This window comes from Camelus dromedarius, chromosome 3 (assembly GCF_036321535.1).
Source record: "Camelus dromedarius isolate mCamDro1 chromosome 3, mCamDro1.pat, whole genome shotgun sequence".
Taxonomy (NCBI): Eukaryota; Metazoa; Chordata; class Mammalia; order Artiodactyla; family Camelidae; genus Camelus; species Camelus dromedarius.
This window is the reverse complement of record NC_087438.1, coordinates 6,230,816-6,245,039: the sequence shown is the minus strand read 5'-3', so window position 1 is coordinate 6,245,039 and position 14,224 is coordinate 6,230,816. Positions and strand designations below refer to the sequence as shown.

Here is a 14,224-nt window from a genome sequence, read left to right as displayed (position 1 = left end):
CATATCCGGGAACCACGCTCCATGACCCATCGCTTGAGCGATGTCGCTGTGAAATGTGGGTGACGTGAGGCTGCTGCTGACTGTCCCTCCTGGCAGTTCTGGTCGGCTCTGTAGCCAATGGTCCGGTCAAGTCAGGCTGAGCTGCAGGTGAGGGACGAAAAATGGTTTTGAGAGATTTGGGTTTGAGGGGTTGCAGGAAAGGGGTAACAGCCACACCTTTTCATCTGCATTTTATAAATAAGGATCATGAGGGTCAGAGAGCCGAGGTTCACACAAACAGCCCAGGTGGAGCTGACTTTGGATCCAGGCAGTGGGATCCCAGTGTGAGCTTCAAGCCCGGAGCACCACAGGGGAAGGGTCCTGGTACAGAGCACCCCAGAGGATGGTGTCTGGGCTGTGCCACCACAGCAGCCCTGGCCAGGTGACACTCTTGGGCAACACTTGGGACCCAGTGGAGCAGAGTTCGCAAGGAGTGGTCCTGTCCCGAGGGAGGTCAGGGCAGAACCTGGGGGCAGCCGGCTGCCGCCTCCCCAGAGTGACTGGCTGCCTCCAGACCACTTTCCTTGGCCAGCCCTCTCCGGGTTAGGATGTGGGCGCTCTTCCCAAGGCCCCAAGGATCCAGAAAGATGTGATACAAAAAGCCCACTTCCTTCCTCCAGTGCTGCGTGTTTGGACCAGCTGTGCCAACGGCTGCGCCACAGCAAGCCTCCAGGTGCTGGGAGTAAATCTCAGACACTGTCATTACTCTGCAACCTTCGGAACTGATTGCTTAGTTCTTCAGGCTGCTGACACTGACGCCCCAGAGTAGGCAGGTTAAGAGGTCAGAGGGGGCTAACTGTGGGACTGGCAGGCAAAAGCAGCTACCTAGCAAGGACGTTTGGGGATGTTGAGGGGACAACATAGATGTCTTTTTCCAGTTTGTGGAAAAATCAGTCCAACTTTGCACAAAAAAGCAGCCAGTTGAACCAACTGGGTCATTGGTCTCTAGCTTTTCTGACCAAAAACAACAGCAAAAATCATCTTCAAAGCAAAGAGCCACATTAAGCAGATTCAGGAGACTTAATAGGCACAATTTTTCCCTTGTGCAGACAAATGTAGGCCTATTGAAATATTGAAATGTTTCCACTTAGAGAGCTATTTTTAGTTGCGTGAGACACAAAGACAGTATATTTCTCACAAAGATGTCAGCTGGCCCCCACCTTCCCCAGGCATCTGCGGGAATAATTCATTTGACTAATGACCCAGCGTCTGCATATGGAGAGAGTCGTACATCTTCCATAGGTTACAATATAATATGTTATCAGTGCAGCAGAAGTGCATTTATCTGTACGTGGCACTGACCCCGGGGAGTCCAAAGCACTGAAAGATGGAGAAATGGCAACACGTGTGAGATCTTCTCTTGCTTATCTCGAGGGCAGCTTCAGGTAAGAGTAGAAGCTTCTAGCGGCTGCAGGTGGAACGGCCCCTGGACGCTTTACCCAGCCTGCCCAGGTTGGGAGCTGTCCAGCCCGAGAGGCTTCAGACAAAATCAGGAAAGGCCAGAGATAATTTATGCATTCCTTTCACTGTGTTAAACCAACGACCACATGATAGAGAAGTGAAAACCTGAGGTGGGGTCAGGGAGAGGGTGATGCTTGTGGAATGTTTCGTCCTCCTGGGTTATCCAGCCCCTGGTGCTGAAGATACTGAGACCTGAGTTAGGAATCACCGTGTATAGAGTCTCCATATGGGTGGGAGGGATTTGGTCATGGCTCACAGTGAGCAGAGGAGGAGGCTGCCTCTCTGCACGTTGTCATCCACCTTGTGAAGCAAATCCATCTCCCAGGGCCCCGGGGCCCTGGAACACGGTGTCCGAGGCAGCAACAGAGCACAGCTTAGAGGGAGCAGCTTAGGAGTTTTGGGCTGGATGAGGGATACATCTGGGCATCAAAGACATCTCAGAGAGTCCTCAGGGAGGTGCCAGGTGATTAAGGTGCAAACATTCCAGGACCTGGATGCAGGAGACAAACTCTCAGGTCTCTGTCCCCGAGTGCCCTGGGACAGAGTCCCTGTGGGGCCTAGTGGACTCACCTGGTATCCACAGTGGTGCCCAGCAGGCATCTTTAGTGCCGGGTGGACAGGTAGAGGAGGCAAGAGTGACACTGGGCCCTCTGGTGGTACATGGAGGGGACATCTTGGGAGAAAAGCCAAACCCTCAGGCTATGCCCTGTGCAGTGGAGACATAAGGCCAGTAACCCTCAGGCGAGCTGGTAGCTATACGGAGCTGTACAGAGCCAACACAGCGTAGAGAAAATGAGGCCCCATTGTGCTTTGCCTGGTCGTCAATAATCTCAGCTTCATGGGCACTGCTTGGATGTTGTCTTTATTCCCTGAAAGGCTTAATGCTTTGATGGTAAAGGGTTTTAACCAACGCACAGTGAACATCTTTCTTTTCTCTCTTGTCGTTCTTTCTCAGAGATTAAGCAGGTCTTGGTTATGGTATCTTGATGTCACTCAAACCAATCCTATATTTGAGACATAAGTCCGTGTCAGTCCATTTTCTTCAGCAGTTTGTATTTATAACTCAAAGAAAATAAAGAGGCTATTAAGTAGGGAAAAAACCCTATGGAAAAAAGAGGGTCATTTCATGACCAGTGAAAGATCATATGCCTTGATTTCTTTGGAGTAAACCATTTTCTTTACAAGGTCTCCAAAATACAGTGTTAGTGGAAAAAAAAACAGTACCCAGGGTAATATTTACACACACACACACACACACACACACACACACACACACACGTCATGCAAGTGTACAGAGAATCTCCTGGAGAGCACAGGAGAAGGTGTCGCAGAAGCTCCCTCCAGGAGAGATGAGAGACGTACTCTTGTATACCTTTCTGCACTTTCTAATGTTATGCGATATGTGCATATTCATGTTCCAAACGTGTGAGGGAAGGATGGTGTAGCTGGAGCGCCTGTGTAAGTGAAATGATAAAGGAGAGGAGAAAACAGTCTATCTTGCAGGTGAGCCGTGATTGGAAGCAGTAAGTGCCTTCTGGCTTCGTTCCTGGGACACAGCCATGCCGCTTGCAGGGACCCTCAGACTGTTAGGGAGCACGAAAAACATGTCCCCTAGAAACCCCATAGACCATAGCTCATGCTGCACTTGGACCAAAAGAACCGTCTTGTTTAAGCTTGTAAGGAAGAAAAAAGCCTCTGCTGGTGTATCAAGGTGATCTCCAAAAGACGGGTTATAATTCCTAACAGCATTGACTTAAACTATGCTGTGCTCAGTGCAGAGAAGTGTCTTGGTGGCCGTGACATTTCAGAGGGGAGTCGTATGATTCTTGAGTTGGGGATGGGCGTGGGGCTCTCCGCCATGTCCCGTTTTGCTCTGCACACGCTGAGCTGTGGACGAGCGTGTTCTCCCCCGGACTAGCCTCACTCTCCGTGACGCTGTCTCCCCAGAGTTCAACATGTTCCACATGATCGCCGTGGGGCTGAGCAGCTCCATCCTGGGCTGCCTCCTCACGCTGCTCGTCTACACCTACTGCCAGCGGTACCAGCAGCAAGCCCACGACGCCACTGTCATCCACCCCGTCGCGCCCGCCCCTCTCAACACCAGCATAACCAACCACATCAACAAACTGGACAAGTACGACTCAGTGGAGGCCATCAAGGTAAGGGAGGGGCAGCCCCTGCTGCAGCCAGGTGAGCAGAGAAGGCAGGTGCACCCTGGGGGCTGTTGGCAAAGCTCAGCGGTGGTGGTGCAGATGACAGGGTTGGGGACAGGTAAAGGGCCTCCCTTGTGACGAACTGCCTTTCCAGCTTTGTTTTGCCTGTGAACACATGGCTCCTCATCTTGAGAACTCGGGTAAAATGGAACATGGAAACGGTAACAAGTAAAAAGCTAGAAAATGTTGGGTCACTGGTCACCACCCAGCTCTGCCTCCACTGTGCCTCCGCGTCCAAAGAGGGGTCTCGCCAAAGAGAAGAGCTCGTGCTGAGGCCCTGCACGCGCCGGGCAGCAGAATGAGGACCAGGATTGGTCAATCAGATACGCAGGTCCACAGCAGGCGTCACCAGCATGGCATCCTGAGAAAAGCTGTCACATGATTGTAAAGACTCTCTTATACTTTTCAAGCACAGTGAAGTGCCTGGCGCTCTGTGTGATGTAGAAGCGCTCTGAGACTGATGCGGGCAGAGTATTGTGTTAAATTTTCCCTGTGGACGATTAACCTGGTGTTTGACTGAGAAACCTAAAGTAAATGACCAGTCTCTTTCTCATTCAAAAGAAGAAGCGGTTGGGAAAGGGATGGACCTGAGAAATCTGGGCTCATGAGTCCCTCACCGGCTGGATAGACTGAGCCCAGGTGCCCACACTTCCTGAGCCTCCATTTCCTCCCTGATAAATTGGAGATAATGAGAGTCAAATGGGGTAATTTATACACAGTGCCTGGCAAAATAAAAGTGGTTTTTATTTGAGGCAGTTCACATCCTGCCTCAAAGTACAAGTTACTTACTTCTTTGAACCTCAGTTTCTTCCTTTTTAAATCAGACATAAAAATACATACCCCTGGATCATTGTCATGAGGTTTAAATGGACTAAGAGACCTGACGCCCAGGACCCAGCAAATGGCGGCTGTCGTTCTTATCTCGTCTGCACAAGAGATCAGGTGTCTACACTGGGAGGACATCAGTGGTTCTTGTGTGCTGTACCAACCTCCCCACCTCCCGCGTGAATGCAGGGGGTTCTCATTAGCTAAGTTACTTAATTTTTTTCTTGTTTTTTTCCTCTTTTTTCCTTCTGTTGAATTGTGGTTAATACACAATATTGTGTTAGTTTCAGGTGTACAGTAAAGTGATTCAGTTACACACTATATAGATATAGATATATTTCCAATTATTTTCTGTGACATGTTATTACAAGATATTGAATATAGTTTCCTGTGCTCTACAGGAAATCCTTGTTGTTTATCTGTTTTCTATGTTAGTCTGTATCTGTTAATCTCCTATCCCCAATTTATCCCTTCCCTCCTTTCTCCTTTGGTAACCGTCAGTTTGTTTTCTATGTCTGTGAGTCTGTTTCTATTTTGTAAATAAGTTCATTTGTATTATTTTTTTAGATACCACATATAAGTGATATATAATATTTGTCTCTGTCTGGCTTACTTCACTCAGTATGATCATCTCTAAGTCCATCCATGTTGCTGCAAAGGCATTATTTCATGAAGTTATCTAAATTTTGATATTCCTGTTAAGTTGGTGTTTACCTTTAATATTTCTAGGGAGCATTTTTATGTCCTCTCTCTTCTGTGATGGTTTCCTTTGAAATTCATTTTTCTTCCCACATGGGAATATGGAATATCTCCAACCCTTACCACTTCAGCTGGTTGGAAGGTCTTATGTCCCAGGAGCCTCAGTGTCCTCACTTGTTCCCCACTGCCATGAGGCCCCCCACTTGGACAGAAGCAGCACCAATTCACTTTCACTCATGGACCCTGCGTACACTGGGATCCAGAATCCATCAGCACCTTGTACTCATCAGATGACAGAGTCGGGGCATGAAGCGCCCAGAATGAATAACACACCCCCTGCACCCTCTCAGCACCACGCTCCCAGAGGGCGAGGGGGAACGGGAGCTTCTACGAGCAAACATCTTCAAGGAAGAAAACCTCCAGGACCCAAGAATGGGGCCTTTCTAAATGTGATTCCAACAAGAGTCTCTACTCGTGGACATATTATATTTCAGCTTGAGTGTTTGTTGACGGGGGACGGGGGAGCAGGCATTAAAATAAATATATTAATAAGTAGATTGTACAGCATGTCAGGTGGGCACCAGTGCTGTGGTGAAAGGAAGCGTAGCAGCAGCTTCTCTGTGGTCTCTGTCACTTCAAGCGTTGGAGATACTTCAGCTGGCCTTCCATTCTCACTTACGATCCAGCAGCCACTGAAGATAATCAGAAGTCTTGCTGCTCTGCTTGTGGTGGCTCACAGCGAAAAAAAATGTGACAGTGAATGTATGTATGTCCGTGTATAACTGAAACATTGTGCTCTACACTGGAATTTGACACAACATTGTAAAATGGCTGTAGCTCAATAAAAAGTGTTTAAAAAAATAAATAAATGAAAATAAATTTAAAAAAGAGAAATCTTGCTGCTCTGAAGGCAGAGTACTGCTGTCTAGTCTCTAATGAATCTTTCTAGAACTTTCTTCTGATACCTTGTCCAGACAAGTCCTGGACATCTAGGCTCTGCCCACCACCATAATCTTTACTTTGATCCTCTCAAAATTTACTCTGTATCTGGGAGTGTTCAGCTCTTTAAAAGGTAACTTTTATGATTAATTGTGGAAGTGCATCTGTGTCAGAAATGGTCCCAGTAGTCACCTTCTAACAAGTGCAGAAAAAGAAAAGAAATAAAGAATTTTGTGCATTTATTTAAAAGTGTTCCTTCAAAATCTCTTGTCAGTGTACCATGGTGATCAGAAAGCTGCTTAAACACCTACTCAGTTATATGGGGTAATATTCAAAGTGTTTATGAATTTGCAATCACTAGAGTTTTAGGTTTCCTGGAGATTTCAATTTTTCTAGCTCTTGGAAACTTCCTGACTAAAATTTAAAAGTAGAATTTCTGATGAAAGCTCAGAAACAGACTGGTCTGAAAACCTACCAACCTCTTGCTAATTACGAGGCAAGTCCTCAGCAAGGCAAATGATGTGACGAAGCAAGGAAATGAGAAAACACATTTTAAAATAACGGGGCCTTATCAGAGAGTTGAAATTCCATAGACAGCTGGCCCTTGAATGATATTTGAACTGCACAGGTCCACTTACATGCAGATTTTTATCAATTAAATACGACAATACTGCACACTCAGAGGTTGGCTGACTCTGGGATGCTACGCTGTGGATACAGGGGAACCGCAGATAGAGAAGGACCACAGATAACGGAAGAATGATAGAGGGCTGACTGAGTTACACTCCGATTTCCAGCCGCAAGGATAGTCCTGCGCCCCTAACGCTCGCATTGTTGAAGGGTCAACTCTGTCTCCTAATTACATTCTCTTCCTGAAACACTATTTACTGAGCATCCTTAAATCTTCTATTTTATTTTGTCGCAGGCATTCAACAAGAACAACTTGATCCTAGAGGAAAGAAACAGATACTTCAACCCGCATCTCACTGGCAAGACCTACTCTAACGCCTACTTTACAGATCTCAACAACTACGATGACTACTAAGCGTTGATGTTTTTGGCTTCCTGTAACTCCCCGGCTCCTCGAGGCCTGCGCTCCACGACTGCCCATGTCTCCAAGACTTCAGAGATGGAGTTTGGATGCATTTCAAGTGCATTTCAAGCCACCAGTGTCCCATTGCTGCCAAAAATACATGTCCTTAAAAAGCAACAAAAATCTAAATATGACATCGTGAAAATCTGGTCTCCTTCTTGATCCTTGTTTAATGAGCCATGGTGTGATGGTTTTTTTTTTTTTCTTGTGTTCAGTCCATTTTTTCTAACAAGTCGCTTGTTTTCTTGAGCTTTTCGTAAATGTACCACCTGCGTTGGAAGGAGTCTTTAGAGACGTGAACCTCTTCTTGCTCTTGAGCGTAAATCTTCACTTTGTTTCAATTCAAGAAAATAGGCACTTTGTATGAGAGCCTCCCCACCTCCACACGGTTTATAGGACTGATGAAATGCAGGCTCTGAATGTGGCCCTGCAGTGACTCACCACGGCTCTCCATCTCCTCAGTCGGGATGATACTGTGTGCGTTTGGACTTGGGATGATTCCTGCCTGAGGAAGCCCGGGGATCCAGCCTGGCTTGCACCTGCAGAGGCGGCGGTACGAGGAGTGAGTCTTGCAGTGGTTACTGTGCTGTCACGGGGGGAGGTGAGTTACAGGGCAGAGGCACGGACGCAGGGAAGGGGGAACGCGTCTGCAGGTGGCCGCGAAGCTAGCCTTATTCTGACTTAGGGACTTCATGAGACTGCAGGGAGCTCCTTGCCACGCGGTTGGCCTGGAAACCCACCTGTCTGGTCTGTAGTAACATCCCAAAAAACCAATCTGTAAAATGACCACTTGTTTAGCATTTGAATAATAGACTTGACACCTCCCCTCTCTCTGCAAAGAAAATCTTGAACATTCATGATGCCGATGAAGAAAGTATGGAAAGTACTGAAACAGAACTGAAAACAACTTTTTTATTTTCCATGTTATGGAAAGTATGGAAAGAACTGACACTTAATGAAAAGCAACTTCTTATTTTCCATCTCCCTGAGAGAACCAGTGTACGGCCACCAGCCCTCCCCAGAGCATCAGTGGTGTGTAAAGCTGGTCGCGGTGCACATGGAAGTGCTCCCCAAGTACCAAGCTGTCATTTGCTGCCTCCGGGTCAGGTGAGGAGGCGATGTTTAGCTCTGGTGCCTTTTATTTTTTATCTCAGTGCTGCCTTCCCACCCGCCCACCGCGCCTCCTCCCTGCATGGCAGCAACAGCATTTCGAGACCTCCCTTGAGAAATCAGTGTATCTGGAAGTAAGGTTTTTAATGATCCCTGTGGTTCTGAGCTTTGATCACTCATAAGCATTTCAGAGTGTTATGATACTATTCATAGTGGCCCCCAGAAGGAAAAAAAAAACAGGCTAAATTACTCACACAAAAAAGTTGATACATAACATACGGCAGTTGGTTGAATAATTATTGAAAGTTAGACCAAGATTGAAAGTGTCCATTTGATGCCTCTGGGCATTGTGATAGCAGCCTGGGTGGACATTAAAACATGTTCTTATTGATAAATGAACCCTCAGATCTGTGAAAACACAGCATGGGCACCGAGGGATACAGTCTTACTAGCTTACATGTTTTTACCCTGTCTGATTTAAAGAAATTGGGAAATCCTGTGTTTAGTAATGAATGTGGTTGAAATCAAAATATTCTCATATCCCCGCATGTTCAGAAATGGCTCTACTAAAATTTAAAGTCAAATTGCAGGTGGGCTCGGGGAGGTCTGAGAGATTGCACATGAGTCACGCTCCGCATCCTTCTGGTGGGAAGTTCACGCTGCCTCTGCTGCGCGTCTCGTGCGCTGCGTGCACTTGCTGTCTTTAGGCTAAGGCCGCACTTAGGGGGTGAAAGTTAGCCAGACAGTCTTCTAATTGCTTTTGGGTTGGATTTCTATCGGATGCTTCAACCTGTCTCATCACTTTCCTGAAAGACAAATATTCTCACTGGGTAGCACATTTTAGCAGTTTTTTGAATCCTTCCCCCACAATATTTTCTAAGCTTAAAAGGTCCTTCTGTTTCCCCTAGGAAAGAAGACACTGGTATTTTTTAAATAGCATCACTGAACTTGATGGGAAATGCTTTCAAATGACATCAGAGTTGGTCTTTAATCAATCCTGTGCGATGACTAGGGGGAGCGCCCTCCCCCACGGCAGGTTTTCATGTTGCTGATTGCATCAATCTTTACTCTTATCACAGCAAAGAAATTCACTCGTTCCTGTTCCCTGACACTCTATTCAAAAGAAGATTGTTCCGTTCTCTCTCTCTCTCTCCCTCCCTTCTTCCTTCCTTGCAGCCTTCCCTCGAGCTTAACAGGACATCCGTTGGTTTAGGGTGGTCTCAGCTGTGATCTGCGTGTTTTAACCAGCTGTGGGGTCCCTCGCGTTTTCCCGCGACTGCACAGCTGTTGCTCACGTGTCTACGCCTCCCCTCCACGCCCCTTGTTAAGCCCCCACGTGGTGGACTCTCCAGGTGGCGCCTGCCGCTTCTGCTGGAAGCCCCTTCATACAGCAGCTCTTTAGGCTGGGATGGTTGGGGTTCCCACCAACACTTGTCACATTTTACATTTCTGTGTGACTCCTTCAGTGTCTCTTTATCTTTTTTCTTATCTTTTTCCTTCCTTCTTTCCTTCCTTCCTTTCTTTCTTTCCTTCTTTCTTTCTCTCTCTCTCTTTCTCTCTTTCTGGTACAAGCAGCACACATAGATTTTTAAGACGCATCTCTCTCAGCCTAACATTAAATGGCATTCATCAGTTTAACTTCTAGGGCCATTTCTGGATACCGTAGCAGTCTGGCTGGTTTTCACAGGAAACTGGCTTTAGTCTCGCACTTGGATTGGAAGTGACCCCCAGCGTTCAGGGCTTTCTCCAGACTCGCCATCCTCTAATGCTGGCCCTGCGGTGCTGCAGAATCCCCGCTCGCTGCAGAGCACGAGGCCTCCCCAGAACAGCCCTGCAGATGGTGGCTCTGATGAATGTCAGGGCTCTGCCACCTGCATGACAGGGACTCCGTGAATTCCGGGGGCTCTGGGGCGCAGGGCCAGGCTCTGCTACGTGGAGACCCAGCGCCCCCAGACCCGGGTGTCTCCTTGCACACCTGCCCGTCTGGCTTTAGGCGTATGTCTGTGCTGCTGGCCCTGGAAGCTGCTGGGAGGAGCTGAGCTTCCTGCCCCTTCAGGGACATCTCACTGAGCCTGTAGGGGATGGGCATCGATACTGGGGGGAGAGAGGGTGGAGGGTGGGCAGAGGCCCTCCAGGAACTGCGAGGAGTAACGGGTGAGGGTGAGGGTGTCCCTGCCGTGGAGCAGCCTCTGTCCCCAAGAAGGGTCAGGCCACGGGGTCAGCGGGAACCAGGGATCTGGCCCCACGGACCCACGAGTGATGCCAAAGAGAAAGGAAGCAAATGTGGGCGGAGGGGACGGTGAGAATGGGACCCGGTCACTCCAGCTGAGTGTTGTGGGCGGTCCTGAGTGGGGACCGTGACGGGCACGCACGGTCCTGTGGGTCTGATCCCTGGATCCTCCGGGGCCGACCGCCCGGAGCGCAGGTGAAGGTGCCTCTGTTCCTCATTATCTGTGAAAGGGTGACATTCATGGGAGTCAAAGCCTGTGTGGGGAGTGTTCCCACTGGGGTCTTTGGTGGAGTTAGCGGGTCAGGTGCCTTCAAAGTTAGGGACAGAGTCTCAGCAGGGGTCTCCAGGCGCCCGGGGGCTGCCTGAGGACGCATTAGAGCGTGACTGCAGGTCAAGGGAGACTTCACTTAAACACGTATCGAGCCTGCTCTCAGCCACCGGTTCGCGTAAACACTTCCTTGACGCGCACGGAAGGTGCGGCCTTGAGGGAGCTCGCGCTTACACACGCGTGACGCTCCTGGACGACGGTTCCCTCGCTGCTAGAGTAAATCATGCACGTTTCCCAGCACCGTCAAGCCACTCCCAACGCTGACTTCCACCCACGGTCATGAACTTTCTTTGGCCCCAGGGTGTCTTTTATACTTCTGTGGCGTTTTCTTGTGTGTGGCATTTTGGGGGTAACTACGTTGAGTTCAGTCTTTCTGTTTCAGAAGGTGACTCTGGGGCACCTGTCCAGAGACAACATGAGTCTGCTCCGAGCCGCTGCTCTCCTCGCGCGTCGTCCCGCAGCTCCGGTCACCATTTTCTGTGAAGGCAGGGAATTAAAACAACAATCTTGAATCTTCCCAAATGCAAACTCTCCCCTCTTATTTTTTAAGATGGTACAAATTGGAGTTCACAGACCTCATTGGCCGTGTCCAGCGCATTATCCCTTCTAATGTCTCTTATTTCATGGTAATTTGTGTTGACTTGGTGATTTATGGTGATGCTACCAAAAATTGATTACCTCTGATTACCTCTGGCTTTATTATCAGACACTAGAAAGCCATGCTGAGCCCCTTGCTTCTCTAATCAATGGGTGTGAAATAGGAGAACAGAGTAACATTCATTTTGGCCTGAGAAATGCACAAAAGGTAATGCTGACTGTTTCGCAGCACATTAGTGTGTCAGGTAAAGTATCTGGGGACCAGCGCCCATTGTGGGGTTTATTTCAGCTGTTCCTTCCTACTGAGATCGTTAATAATAATTGATTTAAAGATGTTTTGTAATTCGATAAATACAGAACCAAGGCATTCTGGTGATCTATTTTGATAACCTGATAAAAGGCAAGAAAATAAATTGCTTTAATCCTGGCTTCTTTTCTCTTTTGGAAATTGAAAAATAATGAAGATGCGGAGTGGGACTATTGGCAGGGAGTTTTAGAATGACTGCGCCATACTCCTTTTCTATGGATTTATGTTAAAGATGCATTATAGATATTGCTGGAGCAGGTGGGTCCAGGATTTTTCTGACTGGTCATATGTTGCATCACCAAAAATTAGGTACATGTTGCAGAAGCATCAGGAATGGAGACGTCTTGTCTTGAAAATATAAGTTCACACTGCGAAGGGACAAGGGATATCGTCAAAACCAAATTCGGAGCCTGACACGAAGCACTGGGCCCAGTGAAACTGTCTCATACAGTATTCTCATGAGATCAGATTAGTTCTGCCATAAAAAAATAATCAGGCTTATGACCCGTGACCAGGTTCGGTACCATTCAAGCAGACACGTTTCACTGTGTTGACATGATGACGGTAACGAGTCAAAGATACTTTAAGGCCTGAAAGGAGAAAGCTCGAGCCAGAAAACCACCCTGTGGCATTTCTTAAACTAACATATTGCGTCCACAATAAAATTCATTCCACCTCTTCCATGTGGGAAATCTGAGGCCACCAGTTCAAACACGGTCCTATTCTTTCTCAGCTTTTTGGCCACTTGATGCCAAATGGCCCAGGTATGAGACGTATGGAAGTTCAAAATGGTTCCCATGTCAGGTAATACGAGCTGGGAGCAAAGTCTGGATTCTGGAAAATCCAAACTATCCTGGCATCTTGTCACTAAGAAGAGAGCTTTGATAGGAGGTGCAGATAGTTTAATTTCCTGTACAAAGCTGCCAGTGCCTTGTTTTAAGATGGTGATTTATCACTTCATCTGGGTCTCGTTAGTTCAAAGCAGAGGACTGACTGGCTGCACTTTGAAGAAAGTCATTCTTATGTGTCTCTGAACTCAGGAACAGAACACGAACAAGAAGCACACCACAGTCAGATGTGACTTCCGCCCTCACGGGGGTGCGGCACCAGAGGAAGAGGTGCCCTGGTGTGTTCAGAATTTAGGTGAACCCATCTCAGCCTTCCAGAAACTGACATCACTTTAATTTTACATTTTCCAAAAGAACAAACACCTTAGCGTTTGTTCTGTAGTAGGAATGCCAACAGGATGCCTATAGAAGGTAGAGGTTTTTGTCACTGTCCCTTTTGGGGCAAGTCTGTAGAGTCAAAAAATCAGATACAGGCTAGTGATGGCTGCCACAGATTCGGTGGTTGGGATGAGAACCGCCTGGAATATTGCCTGCTGTTTGTTTGTTTGAGGTCAGTGTCAAAACTGCTTCACAAGTTCACAAATTTGTCACTCAATTTGGGTTAAGAAAGTTAACGGTGTTTTCTCTGCTAAAGTTGATTTCTTTTCCCCTGTACCATGACTGTTGGCCAAAATCAAACCTGAACTTCTGCACTTTGAAAGAAAGCACAGTATGAACCTTCAACACAAGCACCTACATTCATCACCAAAATTCTACATCGTCCGCAAAGAAAATACACAAACTTGGTCCAATGTAGGGTTCTTCAAAAGTGTGTACCTGAACTTGTGTGTTATGCCACTTGTGACTTTTGAAGACGTTACAAAATGTTAAATGCCTCATTCTGTGTTAATTTGCTGTTGCTGTTTTGTGATACAAAATAAACTTATTTGGGATTGTTTCATTTTTTTTCTTTGAACCTTCTCCCAAGCCACCTTACGCCCTTGGTAAACTTAGAGAAAGTTACTGACCTTGAGGTTCATTTTTTAAAGGCAAAATGTATTCGTCATAATGGAGCTTTTTCAGGATGAGGTAGCATTGTCTCCCCTTCATTTGAACGAGAGAAATGGAGATTTGGCTGCCCTGTCGGGATGCTCATGGGTTGCCAGGCACTCCCTTTCAGGACTGTTGTGGGTACCACACTGTTTCTCCGTCCTTACATTCGACTTTCAGGGTTTCATCGGAAACCTGGATGTTAGAAATGTGCAGTACAAGTTTCCAGTGGTCTTTACTTTCATCTTTTCTGTTCATCAATTCGCTGGTCTTAAACGCTCACGTGAGAGCTGTCCAGGTCTACATCCAAGAAGGTTGTCTAGTGACACCTGACAGAGACTCTGTTTTCAGAATCAGTTTAGGACCCCAGTTGTGGCCGGGCAGGCGGGACCTTATCTCCTGCTGCCCCGGATCAACAGTGGAAGTTCAGGGAGGGGCAGGCGGGTGACCCAGCCAGTCAGCAGACACCGGCTCTCATGCTCCCAGCCTCACCCCTGAGGAAAACA

General features: G+C 47.4%; 1 protein-coding gene across 4 annotated transcripts in view; it reads left to right on the top strand.

Annotated features, from left to right (window-relative positions):
- Positions 1 to 13,629, top strand: part of SEMA5A (semaphorin 5A) — a 444,386-nt gene extending 430,757 nt beyond the window's left edge. For all 4 annotated transcript variants that reach the window (XM_064479456.1, XM_031443174.2, XM_064479438.1 and 1 more), the window contains 2 exons: positions 3,448 to 3,659; positions 7,102 to 13,629. In XM_064479456.1, the coding sequence (XP_064335526.1) occupies positions 3,448 to 3,659; positions 7,102 to 7,221 (332 nt within the window). In that variant the 3' untranslated portion in view covers positions 7,222 to 13,629. The remainder of the gene's footprint in view (positions 1 to 3,447; positions 3,660 to 7,101) is intronic.
- Positions 13,630 to 14,224: the final 595 nt, after the last annotated feature.